The following is a 16,057-nucleotide window of genomic DNA, read 5'->3' on the forward strand; positions in this document are numbered from 1 at the left end:
TCAACACTTTGCATTCTTGGACAGATTTGTGTGCACCTTTGGAAGTCGCTTAGTGAGTTGCAGTAAATGGTGAGACATAACGGTAACCCCACAATGGTGATGAGTGTGAAAGGGATGGCTTGGGCATTGTAGGGATGCTTTATGGTGTTGGTGTGGGGTGGTGCCAACCTGGCGCATCATGTGGAAGCCAGGGTGTACAGCATCAAGTGAAGTAAATCTGGCCATGGTGAGGCCATCCTTGTCTCCCAGGCAGCATTGTGGTTGGGTGCTGATGTCCACTGTCCTGTGTAGCATCAGGTGATTGCAGAGAAGGTTGGTGGTGGTGGTGTGCCTGGTGCTGCTGGTGTTGGGGCTGATCATGGTGGGATTCTGAGGACCAAGGTGAGAGAGTATAAAGGGCACCCATGCTGATGGAATAGTTGGCAGGTGAAGTAGAGATGACAGAAGCGATCTGTCAATGGTGAGAGAGATAATGAGGTCATACTGGATGGAGACTTGTGTAAAGACATGCAGCATGGTGACTCTTGTGGAAATGCAGTGAGGAAGCGTTTGTGGCTGAGGGAAGATATCTCTAACGTGGGAGCTTTTACTGTACATTTGAAGCTGTCAACTCAACAGCTGATTTAATGGCCACTGAACTCCCACCTCAGCTTGATAGATGTGGTCCGCGACCAGCGTGGACCCTGTGGGTGAGCTGTCAAATGCAGAAGGTGAGCTGAAATTCATTCTTAAGTGGTTCTAAACAAGCCACTAATTACCTGAATTGGGTCCCCGCTGTGAGCCCGCCGCAGCTTGTTGAGCCTGCTCAGCGCTGATAGACCCGACATCAGGGAAAGGCGCGTGGCAGTGGGTTCACAGCGGGGTCCTGACCCGCTGGGGAAAAAGACCACTTTCCCACCACCATTTGTACCCGCTGACACCCCCCCCCCCCCCGCCCCAGAAAATCCAGCCCACTAGTAAGTGCTTAGCCAGAAATATTTGGTAAAGAAGGAAGGAGCTGAAAATCCTTGACCCTTCCAGCACGCTCTTGCTGCAATTCCCTTGAGAATGCATTAAGAGGGCCATAAAATAGGGAAAAAGTTGGATAGGCTGGGACCCAGCGGTGGACAGGAGTTCCTGCAGGGCCTTGTAAGGGGCTGAGCCTGTGCCCGCCCCTTACAAAGCTATTGATGCTGGGCCAGGGGTGGGGACTTCTATCGGCCCTCAGAGAGATTCGCTGTATCATTAGCGATGGTGTACTAGCCAGCTGAATATTGAAGGCGGAAATTTAAAAATTAATTACTTTTCAGCAACCCCTTTACAAAGGGTGCCACTAGGGTCACTTCAGAGCTTTTATTGGGGTGGGAGGGTGAGGTGGTGCCCGACAAACTATGCTAGACTTTCAGATCTATATGTGAGGCAGGCCCCAGAATTGCACCCTGTGTTGCTGGCACTTGCCAGATCCATTCAAATGAGATGACCTCCCATTGACACTGCAAACTCCAGCCGTGCCAATGCTGGAGGTCACCAGTGGGCACGGTTCTGGGGTAATTGCTGGTCCATGTATTTTCTGGAATGAAATATATGAATTAGTTTAATCTTTTCCTAAGTTTTATATTTTTCGTCGCTTTCTATAAAAACCACACCCTAAACAGATGAGACGGAATGCCCATTTGATATCCTAGGTAAAGAGTTGTTCCTTTGCTACCCCCACCCATAAGATATACAGGGACTTATTTATTTATTGTGACTTTTTTGTTTGTGTTATGTGAGAGGAATACATTTATTTATTTATCTCTCTCTCTGCAATGGGAAAGGAAAGCGCTATTTTGCAAAAGTAATCAGAAAACACACAGGCTGGAATTTTCTGAGGTGGTAGTGATAGAACGGATTCTTTTACCCTCAGTCTGGTTCAGCAATCACTGAGTCGAATACAACCGGAGAGTTCAAACGATTTATTATCCGCGGAGTCTTACTCTGGTATATCGGCACCGACTCCTGCAAGAGTCTGACGAATCCAACAGAGTAAGCAATTGTTCATACAGCGTGCTACATTTTTATGCCTGCATTGAGAAAGCATTAACACATCGTACATTCTGCACCAATCCTGAGCTGTGCACGTATACTTTTAATTTGATTTCCTGGCCTGGCAGTTCGAGCTGGGCAAGCCACATTTTACTGAATGGGTTACAGCTAAGTAAACATCACGGTAATGCGTTTACGATCACCTATTGTCTGTATAACTCCTGCACGCCGCCCTACATTGTTCCTTATCAGCAAGGTGTACCATCGTGGGCGTCAGCCACATTAGCAGCTAAAGATCAGGTTAGCCTTTTTATTTTACTTCTTTGCTGCCTTTACAGTTTCTCGTTTCTTTTCCATTGACCTTGGTATTCTCAGTAGCGGGCGCGATCGGTGGCGGGTTGGGTGGGAAAGTTGTTATTTTTGACAGCAGGTCATGAAACCACTGTCATTTCGCTCCCACCGCCTTTCCCCCAGGCGTGTCTGTCATCGTGGAGCCGACCCGACTGGCGATGGCGGGCGACCCAATTGAGATGATTATGAGGCAGTTTACAGGCACTGAAGAGCCTTTTTTCACTTACTTTTTAAATTTCCCTGCATGGCCACAGAATTCACGCAGCTCGGGAACCACGTCTGTCAACCCGAGGCGGGAGTTCCGTGGCCATTGCTCCAGCTGATTACTTGACAGCATCAAATGTACAGTAAAAGCTCCCACCTGACAGATGCTCACTTTCCTCAGGCAGAAGCTGTTGCTCAGTCCATTTCCAGCACAGATTCTGCAGGCTGCAAGTGGTTACAGCAAAGTCTCCATCCAGTGTCACCTCATTGGAAGAACTCTCTCACCATTGACAGAATGCTTCAGAATCGGATCGTGATGAGCCCCAACACCAGCAGCACCAGGCACACCACCAGCAGCAACAACAACACCAACCTTATCCGCACTCACCTGATGCTGCACAGGACAGAGGGCATCAGCACACGACCACATTGCTGCCCGGGAGGCCAGGGATGGCCTCACCATGGCCAGATTTAGTTAACTTTATGCTGTACACCCTGGCTGCCACATGATGCACCAGATTGGCAACACCCAACACCAACACCATAAAGCATCCCTACAATGACCAAGCCATTTCTTTCACACTCATCGCCATTATGGGGGGATACCGTTATGACTCACTGAGCCACTTCCAAAGGTGCACACAAATCTGTCCAAGGCCGGAAAGTGGAAAATAAAGATTTTTATGTTTGACACGAAAATAACAGAAACTTTACATAAACATTGGATAAAACACCCAAGTTGCTGCCCTTGTGTGTTGTTAGTTGGCATGATTGTACTGGGGTGAGTGTGAGAGGTGGCTAGCGAGATGGGGATGTAATAATATAGATAGAGAGCGATGGGTGGAGGTGCAAGGTATGTTGGTGTGAGTAAGGATGTGCAGGGGTAGGGAAGGCAGAGTGATGGGGATGTGAGGAGAGGCACAGCAGGATGCAGTCGAGTGAAATAACAACAGAAAATGCGGGAAATACTCAGCAGGTCAAGCAGCATCGTGGAGAAAGCAACAAGGTTAACGTTTCAGGTCGATGGCCCTTCGCCAGAACTGGTCATTGACCTGAAACGTTAACTCTGTTTCTCTCTCCACGATGCTGCCTGACCTGCTGAGTATTTCCAGCATTTCCTGTTGTTATTTCAGATTTTCAGTATCCGCAGTATTTTGCTACTGCAGTTGAGTGTGACTTTGTCCTAACATTTCCTGATCTAATGAGATCATTGAAACGTTTGCGGCACTGCACCCAGGTCCTCCTGACCACATCCTTGCTTGTGACCTCCTCTGCAATCTCCAACCAGGCTGTTTTGGTCTCCTGGGGAGGTCTCTTCCGCCCATCGGCAGGGGAAAGGATCTCCTTGCATGCTTTGACTCCCTCCATAAGTCATCGGAGAACCTGGGTGTAGCCCTGTGCCTCTGTGCAGTGATTGTCAGTGTTTGCAGCACTCCAATGCTGTAGTGCACTGACAGCACTATGTTAGATTAAACATCAAATGTAATGTGGCCATTGTCCCTTTAAAGATCCCGGTTGATATCACCAGACCTGCACCATCTCATTGGGCCAGGTAACGCGCTGGGCGGGCTTAATAGGCCTATTAAGGTAAGTTCATTTTCAGCAGCGGGATGGAGCCAGCAGCGGGGTCATGACCCACCACGGACACCGCCCGCACCGGACCTGCCGAGGTAGGTAAAATTCCGGCCATACTTTTTTGAACAGATATCTTGCAGACTTCTCTCCAAATCTTTTCAGTGAAGATGTGCAACTCTCCCCCTCCCATGCCCGAACACCCCTTTGCAACAGTGTAACCACTGACTCGCCATGTGTAATGCCCTGAGATATCTGCTTGTATATATAAAGCTCTTGCATTCAGTATATGCCTATTATATTTAAAAAAGAAAGTATAAAAGATATGGAAAACTAGTCACCTCCTACAGTTTCTTTTTCTGTCCTTTATAACGTGGCCTCTTCCCAAGATTTACCCCTAATGCTGCCCATCTACAAAAAAAATAATCCGCACTGAGCCTTTAGTTCACTTCGCTATGTGCCGATTTAGAACAACTTTTGCTCAGGTAGTTCTTAACCAATGGGCTTAAAGGGACAGGCCAGGTTAAATTTAGCTAAATGCATCTGTGCTCCAGACTCCAGACTATGGGAAACTCTAGGGGAGATTAGCAAATTTGAAATACAAATAAATATCTTGGTCAGTAGTAGGATTTAGTAAAGGTATTCTTTTAAGCCTCTCATTGGTTAAAAACCTGCGTAGAGCATTCATCCAAGGATATTGATGATGCATTGCTAATTTGAGTGAAAGGTTAAACTGATATCTTGCTCCTGTAAATCTCTTGTTCCTCTAATGTAGCCCCTGTAGAAATCCTTCACTGAAACAAAGTCTATCTTTTCTATTCCCTGTTGCAGACTGTCTACAATGATACCAGTTCCTGCATGATGATGTCTGAGGCAACTGTTAAAGATTTTAACACCAAGTTGGAGAAAAAGGTTAAGATGGAGAATTTCAGGCCTGTGTTAGTAGTGAAGGATTGCAAACCATATGCAGAGGTAAAGAGTTTACTTACATTTGCAGGGAAATGAACAGAAATGAATGTGTACTCTGGTTCTAAAACATGAAGTACATGAAGTACAATCAGTGGTGCCCAGAGAATCTTGCAGAGAATATAGTGATGTGTAAAGTGGATTGTTTTGGGGTTGCACCCAAACCAACATAAAGTATGTAGAGCTGTGGCTCAGTGCTAGCACTCTTGCCTTTGAATCGGCAGGTCATGGGTTCATATCCTACTCCGGAGACTTGAGCACAAAATCTGGGCTGACACTTCAGTGCAGTACTGAGGGAGTGCTGCACTGTCTTAGGTGCTGTCCTTCAGATGAGACCTTAAACCGAGGCCCTGTCTACCCTCTCAGGTTAACTCGAAAGATCGATAGCACCTTTTGTAGAAGAGCAGGGGCATTCTTCCCGGTGTCCTAGCCAATATTTATCCCTCAGCCAACATTATTAAAACAGGTTATCTGGTCACTATCACATTGCTGTTTGTGGGACTTTCCTGTGCATAAATTCCTCTGCCCTTCCTACACTTCAAAAGTACTTAATTCACAGTAAAGTGCTTTGGGACGTCCTGAGGTCGTGAAAGGCGCTATATATAAATAAAATGCAAGTCTTTTTACCTGTATCTCTCTATATGGTGACTGTGTTGTGGAGTAAACTATCCAGATATTTCTCTTCCTCCCTTACGTGTCGGAGTGTCTCTAACTCGCACTCCAGCTCAGTGACGCTGAGCTGGGCTACTTCAAGGCAGACACTTCCCACAGGTGTGTTCCTCTGGGACAGTCTACAAATTGGCACATTTTGCAGTCCTGACACACTGCCTGTTCTGCTATTAACTGTTTTTAATTTATTGCGCAGCAGTTATTTATTTATGTATTTTCAGAGTTAACTGATTCATCTTTAATACTAAATGTTGATTATCAGAGGGATTTAATTTGATTTCTTTTATTTACTTTTTATTGCTCAATTTAGTTTAATTAGTGTATTTTTTTTCTTATTTATGTCAGTTTTTATTTAATTTTTATTGCTTACTTAAAACTGCTAGTTTGGTTTATGCCCTTGCCTCTTCTTTATAATTTTTTTATTAATCTACCATATTGTTAAGTATTAAAGTATAAAATATAACACTTGGCTTTTGCTCCATGGTTAATTTACTTAGCATCTCCTTCCTCCTCTGCACCTAGTTCTCACTCTCACCAAATTCCCAATTTAAAAGTCCTTGCCCCGTTCCCAGCTCACCCTGCTGTGCTCTCTACTCGAGCTCTCTACAGCGACGTCTACGACAGCGACAGTAACCTGCACTTTTATAGCATCTTTAATATAACGATATTTATAAAAAGTTCAGGGATTTCATAAGAAACTATGGTTAAGGTAAGGCACAGCAAAAGAGGTGGGTTTCAGAAGACTTTTGAAGGGGGGGGGAGGTGGAGAGGAAGAAATGGGTGTAACATTGTAGTGTCTGAAAGTTCTGTCACCAGTGGTAGAGCGCAGGGAGGGATAAGGATCTGCAGTGAACCGGAGTGGAAAGAGCAGATGGTGTGTTTTGGGATGCAGAACTGTAGAAGATTACAGAGAAAGGGAGGAGCAAGGCATGGAAGGATGTGAAAAGAAGGAAGAGGATTTTCAGGTTGATATACTGTGGAGTGGTGGGGGAGGTGGCTCGGGGAGTCAGTGAAAGTCTGTAAGGAGGTGATGCGAGTGATAGATGTGATAGGACTACAGGACTAGGTATGTGATAGGATTGACAATTTGTACTTGACAGGCTGCTTACCATAGGAGCGAGTCTCTTCGCCAGGAGCAGGCGGAAGCCAAGCGCAAGCAGCCCAAGGAGCGCACGTCAACCCAAGCACCCCACCCACCTGCCCCTTCAACCACCGTCTGCCCCACCTGTGACAGAGACTGTAGGTCCTGCATTTGACTCATCAGTCAGCTGAGAACTCATTTTTAATGTGGAAGCAAGTCATCCTCGGTTCCGAGGGACTGCCTAAGATAGATAGATAGATAGACCATAGGAGGCACCACAGCCCAACTTATTCCTCCCCTCACCTGACAACCACACATGAGCACTTACCTTCAGGGGTCAGTAGAGAGGGATTAGGAGCAGAATGCCTGCCTGACTATCCCTCCCCCCAAACTCGAGTTGCTAAGAGCAATTGCAGCATCTGTACTGCTGCCTCGATTCAGCACACAGAAGGAAACAAACCTGTGACCTCGTGGTCTTTATGGCTCAGTACCATACCGATGATTTTCAGTAGGATTTGGCAATTTATACAGGTAGACTACCCTTTATCCGAACTTCCGAAAACCGAAACCCTCTAAAAACCGAAGGTTTTTTCGTTCAGCGTAAGTCGTGCGCACGACCCCGACCCCCCGCCGACCCCCCACCCTTTCGGATAAGGGATAGTGTATCCTTTATCCGCACTTCCGAAAACCGAAATCCTCTGAAAACCGAAAGGTTTCGTTCAGCGTAAGTCGTGCGCACAACCCCGACCCCCGCCGACCCCCACCCCCGACCCCCCGCCGACCCCGACCCCCCGCCGACCCCCACCGACCCCGACCCCCGCCGACCCCCACCCCCGACAAATTTCCCAGTCTTATAAAATACCTTCTGAAATCCGAAATTTTCCGAAAACCGAAACACGGCTGGTCCCGAGGTTTTCGGATAAAGGATAGTCTACCTGTACAAGGAATTTTTAGAAGCACTGTGATGTTACGTCTCATGAGGGCTGATAAAAAATGATTAATATGCCACTACAATTAAGTGCATTTGGTGATATTGCTGGCCTCTGCCATAATCATTATTTGAACATAGGAATTGCTAGTTGAAAAAAGACCAGGATCAATCTAGTTCACTATCCCCCATCCTGGTAGCCGTATGATACATTGATAATGGAGTTTTTGATTGTACCTGCACTGAAACAACTACCCACACCATTTTTTATTTTAGACAAATAATAATGGAGCCAGAGTTGTGTTTGTCTTTTGTTTTCATATATTTTTGGTAAATTTTGATCTATATTAATGACTTGGACTTGGGTATACAGGGCATAATTTCAAAGTTTGCAGATGAAATTTAATGCAGAGAAGTGTGAAGTGATTCATTTTGGTAGGAAGAATGAAGAGAGGCAATATAAACTAAATGATACAATTTTAAAGGGGGTGCAGGAACAGAGAGACCTGGGGGTGTACGTACACGAGTCTTTGAAGGTGGCAGGACAAGTTGAGAAGACTGTTAAAAAAGGCATACTGGATCCTTGGCTTTATAAATAGAGGCATAGAGCACAAAAGCAAGGAAGTTATGCTAAACCGTTATAAAGCTTCAGCTGGAGTATTGTGTCCAATTCTGGGCACCACACTTTAGGAAGGGTGCCAAGGCCTTAGAGAGGGTGCAGAGGAGATTTACTAGAATAGTACCAGGAATGAAAGACATCAGTTACGTGGCGAGACTTAAGAAACTGGGGTTATTCTCCTTAGAGCAGAGAAGGTTAAGGGGAGATTTGATAGAGGTGTTAAAATCATGAAGGGTTTTGATAGAGTAAATAAGGAGAAACTGTTTCCAGTGGCAGGAGGGTCGGTAACCAGAGGACACAAATATAAGGTAATTGGCAAAAGAACCAGAGGCGACGTGAGGAAAGATATTTTTATGCAGCGAGTTGTTATGATCTGGAATGCACTGTCTGAAAGGGTGGTGGAAGCAGATTCAATAAAATCTTTCAAAAGGGAATTGGATAAATATTGAAGTGAAAAACTATGCAGACGTATGGGGAGTGGGACTAATTGAATAGTTGTTTCAAAGAGCCAGCACAGGCACGATGGATCGAATGGCCTCCTTCTGTGCTGTATCATTCTATGATCCTATATGAAGGTGAGAGATGTCAGTGCTGTGGAATCGAACACATTTCCATTTTGGGTGAGCAGATGTGCACTAACCCTAACCTCAGAAGAACAAATGTTTCTGTTTCTTATACCACCCTATGTTATGGCCTCCGTGCAGTTAAGACGTGTTTGGTAATTGGACACAAATTGGCAATCTCACTCAAAGAAAGTGTTTGCCCCTTATCTGTCATTTAATGAATAATACAAGTTAATTCATATTTCCTCAGGTATTATGTGAAAGGAAGGTATTCTATACTGGAATGCCGCGGCTGTCTTCTACAGAGAACTGTTCAATGAAATCGAACTTATGCACAGGAATGCTCTAAAATTTTCACAGTACTTACTTTCTATGTTTTTAATTTTTAGGATACGTGGAAAGGTCTACAGATTGGGACCGCAAAATTGTACCGTAGAATGTGTTGCACTAGGTATGTGCTTAGCCATTTCTCCTGGTTTTCTTGCCTTAACAGTACTTGCTACACAGTTTGTGCAGCCTTTGGGAGGGGAGAGGTGGCTCCTGCCAGTATTACTCTTGGCTGAATGTGAGGAGGTGTGCAAAAGCAGCCAGTGAACACTTAACATCCAATGTCCCTCTTCCCTCCTCTCAATAACTGGCATTCTCCAATTGAGACGATGTCTCACCAATCCTTAATACTAGATGTTGATCCTCCAATGCACTGTGTCATTACTATCACGTTTTAAGTGTTTAACATCCTAATGTGTTTACTTTTTCTTCCTTTTTAGATGCATTTTCACAACAGTAGATCCAGATACAGGAATCATAGACAGGAAGGAGCCACTGGGGACACTCAAGAGGTACATGTAAAGACAAACTAATGCAACCAGTTATCAAATAAGATGCACAAGCCTCCCTGATGTCTCAGTGAGCTTAGTCAGTGGAGAACTGAGCCATGTGGACTAGCAAGCTCCAGGTTTGATTCCTGGTCTGAGCTGAGTTAGCTGATAAGTTGCAGGTAACATTCGCACCACACAAGGGCCAGGCAATGACTAGCTCCAACAAGAGAGAGTCTAACCACCACCCCTTGACATTCAACGGTATTACGGGGATGGTAGCATAGTGGTAATGTTACGGAGCTAATGATCCAGAGACGTGAGTTCAAATCCCACTGCGGCAGCTGAGGAAATTAAATTCAGTTAATTAAATAAATCTGGAATAAAAAGCTAGTATCAGTAATGATGACTATGAAACTATCGGATTGTTGTAAAAACCCATCTGGTTCACTAATATCCTGGGAAGGAATTGCCCTGGGTAGTCCTCAACATTGACTCTGGACTCCATGAAGTCTCATGGCTTCAGGCCAAGCATGGGCAAAGAAACCACCTACTGCCCTCCCTCAGCTGTTGAATCAGTACGCCTCCATGTTGAACACCACTTGGAAGAAGCAGTAAGGGCACAGAGTGTATGCTGGGTGGGGGACTTCAACGTCCATCACCAAGAATGGCTCAGTAGCACCACCACTGGCCAAGTCCTGAAGGACATAGCTGCCAGTCTGGGCATGCGACAAGTGGCGAGAGAACCAACACGAAGGACAAACCGACTTAACCTCGTCCTCACCAATCTACCTGTTGCAGATGCATCTGTCCATGACCGTATTGGTAGCAGTGACCACCGCACAGTCATTGTGGAGATAAAGGGGGAGAAATTCAGTATAGCCCCGTTTGGGGCGCTAACTTCACCGGGATGCTAAAAGTAGTGCCCTGGAAAAATTAGCGCCCCCACGCCGGAAATTGGTCAGTTGCGCCCCAAAGGGAAGCGGGGTGCTGCTGGAGGCGCCCCGCCGCCCTCTTGGGGCGCTGCGAGTGAATATCGTGGCGGCACGTCGCGCTGCGGTATTGCAGGCCTTCCTCCCCTTCTTAAAGGGGAGGGGCCTTGTGCAGCACGATCTGGGGCCCAGCTGGGCCCCCGGGGATCGGGAGTGCAGGCAAAAGAGCCCGGCACCCAGGAGAAGTGCCGGGCTTTTGGAGCGCAGCTGGCACTCCGCGGCGGGGTGGGGTTCCGGGGGACGGGAGCGCAGGCAGGTGCTGGCAGGCGGCCAACAACAAAAATGGCCGCCCCGCATCTCGCCTTTAATTTGCGCCTCCCTGGCCGCAGGTATGCCACCCTGACCCTGTCGGACATAGCGTCCGGCGGTAAATCAGGGGACGCGCCTGAAGATCGCGGCCGGGGCATGAGCGGGGCGCTGCGCACACCGATGATGTCATCGCTAGCAGTGCAGCGCTAATGGTTAGCGCCACCACTAACCTCCCGCTGAGTTTTGCGGGAGGCGTGGGCAGTGCCGCGCCCGGGTGCTAGTTGGTTTGTGCCCCACTTAGCACCCTCTTAAGGCACTAACGGATGGCGCAACCAACTGAATTTTTCCACCAAAGTCCCGTCTTCACACTGAGGACACCCTCCATCATGTTGTGTGGCACTACCACCATGCTAAGTGGGATAGATTCAGAACAGATCTAGCAGCTCAAAACTGGGCATCCATGAGGCTCTGAGCCATCAGCAGCAGCAGAATTGTATTCCATCACAATCTGTAACCTCATGGCCTGGCATATCCCTTACTCTACCATTGCCATCAAGCCAGGGGACCAACCCTGGTTCAATAAGGAGTGTAAAAGAGCATACCAGGCGTACCTAAAAATGAGGTGCCAACCTGGGGAAGCTGCAACACAGCACTATATGCATGCTAAAAAGCAGAAGCAGCATGCTATAGACAGGGCTAAGCGATCCCACAATCAACAGATCAGATCAAAGCTCTGCAGTCCTGCCACATCCAGTCGTGAATGGTGGTGGACCATTAAACAACTAACTGGAGGAGGAGGCTCCATGAATATCCCCATCCTCAATGATGGTGGAGCCCAGCCCGTGAGTGCAAAAGACAAGGCTGAAGCGTTTGCAACCATCTTCAGCCAGAAGTGCCGAGTGGATGATCCATATTGGCCTATTCCTGAGATCCCCACCATCACAGAAGCCAGTCTTCAGCCAATTCGATTCACTCCACGTGATATCAAGAAACGGCTGAGCACACTGCATAGAGCAAAGGCTATGGGCTCCGACAACATCCCGGCTATCGTGCTGAAGACTTGTACTCCAGAACTAGCCGCACCTCTAGCCAAGTTGTTCCAGTACAGCTACAACACTGGCATCTATCCGACAATGTGGAAAACTGCCTAGGTATGTCCTGTCCACAAAGCAGGACAAATCCAATCCAGACAATTATCGCCCCATCAGTCTACTCTCAATCATCAGCAAAGTGATGGAAGGTGTCATCGACAGTGCTATCCAGCTGCACTTACTCACCAACAGCCTGCTCACTGATGCCCAGTTTGGGTTCCGCCAAGACCACTCAGCTCCCGACCTCATTACAGCCTTGGTCCAAACATGGACAAAGGAGCTGAATTCCAGAGGTGAGGTGAGAGTGATTGCCCTTGACATCAAGGCAGCATTTGACCGAATGTGGCATCAAGGAGCCCTAGTAAAACTGAAGCCAATGGGAATCCGGCGGAAAACTCTCCACTGGCTTGAGTCATACCTAGCACAAAGGAAGATGGTTGTGGTGGTTGAAGGGCAATCATCACAGTCCCAGGACATCGCTGCAGGATTGTAATGATCAATAACATGTCATTCTATAGTGGACACTAGGTGGAGCCGTAGTGCTGTGTAGAGCTGTATATAAGACTACACTACCCAGCTGTATATATATATTAAGACTACATTACCCATGAGGCACTAGGCTACCCACAAGGCAGCAGTCAAGATGGAAGCCTCTACAGATACTGTACCTAGTCCACATGTGCTCAATAAAGTAACTAGCAAAAGCTAGCTGTGTTCATAATAAGAATGTCTATTTATTAATGAACATAAGATGGTACCAGGGTGGTGAAGATCTGCTGAAAATTGTGAAAAGCGACATGGAGAATTTGAAGCCACCAGAGCATTTGAAACTCACAGGAAACATCGACTACAATTGGCAGACTCTTAAACAACAATTCGAACTCTACATTGCAGCCATCGGATTCGGTACGAAGCCAGACGCAAGGAAGATAGCGTTGCTGCTTACGGTTGCAGGCCCACAGGTGATAGAGGTATTTAATACATTTGTATTTAATCCAGGGGAGAACAGAGAAAAATTAGAAGATGTGCCAAAAAAATGTGATGCACATTGCTCTCCCAAAAAGAATGAGACCTATGAAAGATACATCTTCTGTTCTCGGACACAGCAGCAAAATGATACTTTTGATAGCTTTATAACTGATCTGAAACTGAAAGCACAGACATGTAATTTCTCTGAGCTCAAAGCATCCATGATTCGTGACCAGATTGTGTTTGGTATTCATGATAAGAAAGTCAGGGAACGTCTGTTGAGAGAAACCGAACTAAATTTGGAAAATGCGGTGAAAATATGCCGAGCTAGCTCGAAAGCACGCGAAGACTTTCAGTGAAATCAATAATGATGCAATTGTAATGAGTGATAACGCTGCTGTCGGTGCTGTGTCCTATAAGGGAAAGAAACATGGGCAGAACAGAAATGAAAAGCAATCGGAGGATGAAATTTTTAATTGTAAACGCTGTGGTTACAAACACCAGTTAAGACAATGCCCAGCGTTTGGAAAAATGTGCACAAAGTGTAATGGAAAGAACCACTTTGCCAAACAATGCTTTTCAAAATTACAAACTAAGAAAGGACAACGAGCTAATGTAATTGAGGACACTGATTTAAGTGAGACATTTTTTGTAGGAATGGTGTCATGTGACAATATCAAAAAGGATACAGAAAATGTGCAGCCCTCAGAAATGGACAATGCTGAACATAAAGTTAATGCAGTAAAAGAGGACAAATGGATGATCCCACTGCAGGTAAATGGAGCATTAGTTACCTTGAAACTAGACACTGGGGCAAAAGCAAACTTAATCAGTATGAGTGACATCAACAATATGAAAGAAAAGCCCAAAATACAGAAAAAGTCAGTACTACTGAAGGACTATAATGGACAGACAATAGATAGCTTAGGTGTATGCAGACTTAAAGTGACAGTCAAAGACAAAGTGCATCATCTCATGTTTTCTGTTGTGGCTGAAAGGCTTGATTCACTACTGGGCGACAAAGCTTGTGAGGACTTAGAACTGGTCAAAAGAGTCTACCGTATAAACTGTGCCATAAGCAGACCAGATGACTCGGTGGATTCTGTAGTGAATAATTTCCAGGATGTGTTCAAAGGATTTTGAGTTCTACCATTCACTTACAAGATCCAGCTAAAGCAGGATGCTCAGCCAGTGGTACATGCTCCACGAAGAGTTCCAGCACCCCTGCGTGACCGGCTCAAGAATGAACTGGACAGAATGACCACACTAGGAGTCATCAGGAAAGTCGAAGAGCCAACAGACTGGGTTTACTCCATGGTATGTGTAAAGAAAAAGAACAATGATCGAAGAATATGCATGGATCCAAAGGACTTAAATGCAAACATAAAACGTGAACACTACCAGATTCCCAAGCAAGAAGAAATCACCAGTGAAATGTCAGGTGCCAGATACTTTACAAAGCTCGATGCCTCACAAGGATTTTGGCAACTAAAACTGGATGAAGAGAGCACCAAATACTGTACCTTCAACACACCATTTGGCAGGTATTGTTTCCTCAGAATGCCTTTCGGGATAATATCTGCATCTGAAATCCTTCATAGAGCGATGGAACACATAATTGAAGGTCTGGAAGGAGTTCGGGTCTATGTTGATGACATCATCATCTGGGGCTCCACACTGAAAGAACGCAATGAGAGACTGACTAAAGTGCTACAGAGCATACGCCGGAATGGACTGAAGCTCAACAAAGCCAAGTGTCAGTTTCCTAGGAGATAATCTATCTGGTAAAGGAATAGAGCCAGATATGGAAAAAGTAAACGCCATACTCAAAATGCCCCGACCCACTGACAAAAAAGGAGTGCTACGCATCATGGGGATGATAAACTTCATTGGAAAGTTCATTCCTAACTTGTCAGCCAAGACAGCCTGTCTGCGAGACCTGCTACATAAAACAAATGAGTTCGCATGGACAGAAAGACATGAACAAGAGTGGATAAACCTCAAAACAGTGCTGACAACCACACCTGTACTCACCTTCTTTGACCCAACCAAAAGAATCAAAGTGTCAACGGATGCATCAAAAGATGGCCTAGGTGCGGTCTTGCTACAAGCAGAGGGTGAAGATTGGAAGCCTGTTGCCTATGCCTCCAGGTCTATGACTGATACGGAGTGTCGATACGCCCAGATTGAAAAGGAATGTCTAGGCTTGGTAGTTGGATTAGAAAAGTTTCATGGCTACATATATGGACTTCCCACCTTCACAGTTGAGACAGACCACAGCCCTCTGGTTGCCATCATAAAAAAAAACCTGAATGAGATGTCTCCAAGGATTCAACGACTCATGATGAAGCTGCAAAGATATGACTTTGAACTGATCTACACACCAGGCAAATACATAGGGCTAGATTTTCAGTTGCTAGCGCCAGCAGTTAGCGCCTTAAGAGAAGTGATTTTCAGGCGCTATGCGTGTAGCGCCCGTGCGCAGTGCAGTTTGCGCCCCGCCCCAAATTAAGTTGCCCGTTAGCGCCGGCGCAAAGTTTAGCGCCCGCCCGGATGCGCGCGCAGAAAATGACGTCACATCCTCGTGCAACGCCCTTTGGCCGCCCCGATTCCAAACTTCAGTCGGACCGCCCCATTGTGCGGCTGGCGGCCGGAGCGTTTGGAAAAAGGAACGCAACACAACCAGTGCGGGCCCCGGGGGGCGCAAATTAAAGGGGACGTGCTCTCCAGTATAAAGGCCAGCCTTTTTTCAGAAAACACTCTTGTGCAACGCATTTCTGGAGACACAACAAGGAGGATAGCTAACTGGTTTCAAGCAGCAAGAGCTCAGGTATTTTTGGACTCAGGCCAGAGCGCTGCAAGTGGCCTTTTGGAAATTTGAGTGTTTGCCAGGATTTGATGGGGGTTGCATGGGGTGCCAACGCGGAGCTGCAGCTCCATGTCCGTAGGGCTCGCAGACGCATTGTGAGAGGGGCAGCCCTGGC

At 46.4% G+C, this 16,057-nt stretch overlaps 1 protein-coding gene across 1 annotated transcript in view; it reads left to right on the forward strand.

Annotated features, from left to right (window-relative positions):
- The window catches only part of marc1 (mitochondrial amidoxime reducing component 1), a 91,298-nt gene that overhangs the window by 31,185 nt on the left and 44,056 nt on the right, over positions 1–16,057 (forward strand). The window contains exons 4-6 of the mRNA XM_085981291.1: positions 4,963–5,103; positions 9,347–9,408; positions 9,725–9,796. Coding sequence (XP_085837417.1) covers positions 4,963–5,103; positions 9,347–9,408; positions 9,725–9,796 — 275 coding nt within the window. The remainder of the gene's footprint in view (positions 1–4,962; positions 5,104–9,346; positions 9,409–9,724; positions 9,797–16,057) is intronic.

This window comes from Somniosus microcephalus, chromosome 3 (assembly GCF_052327205.1).
Source record: "Somniosus microcephalus isolate GS21.2 chromosome 3, FLI_Smic_1.0, whole genome shotgun sequence".
Classification (NCBI taxonomy): Eukaryota; Metazoa; Chordata; class Chondrichthyes; order Squaliformes; family Somniosidae; genus Somniosus; species Somniosus microcephalus.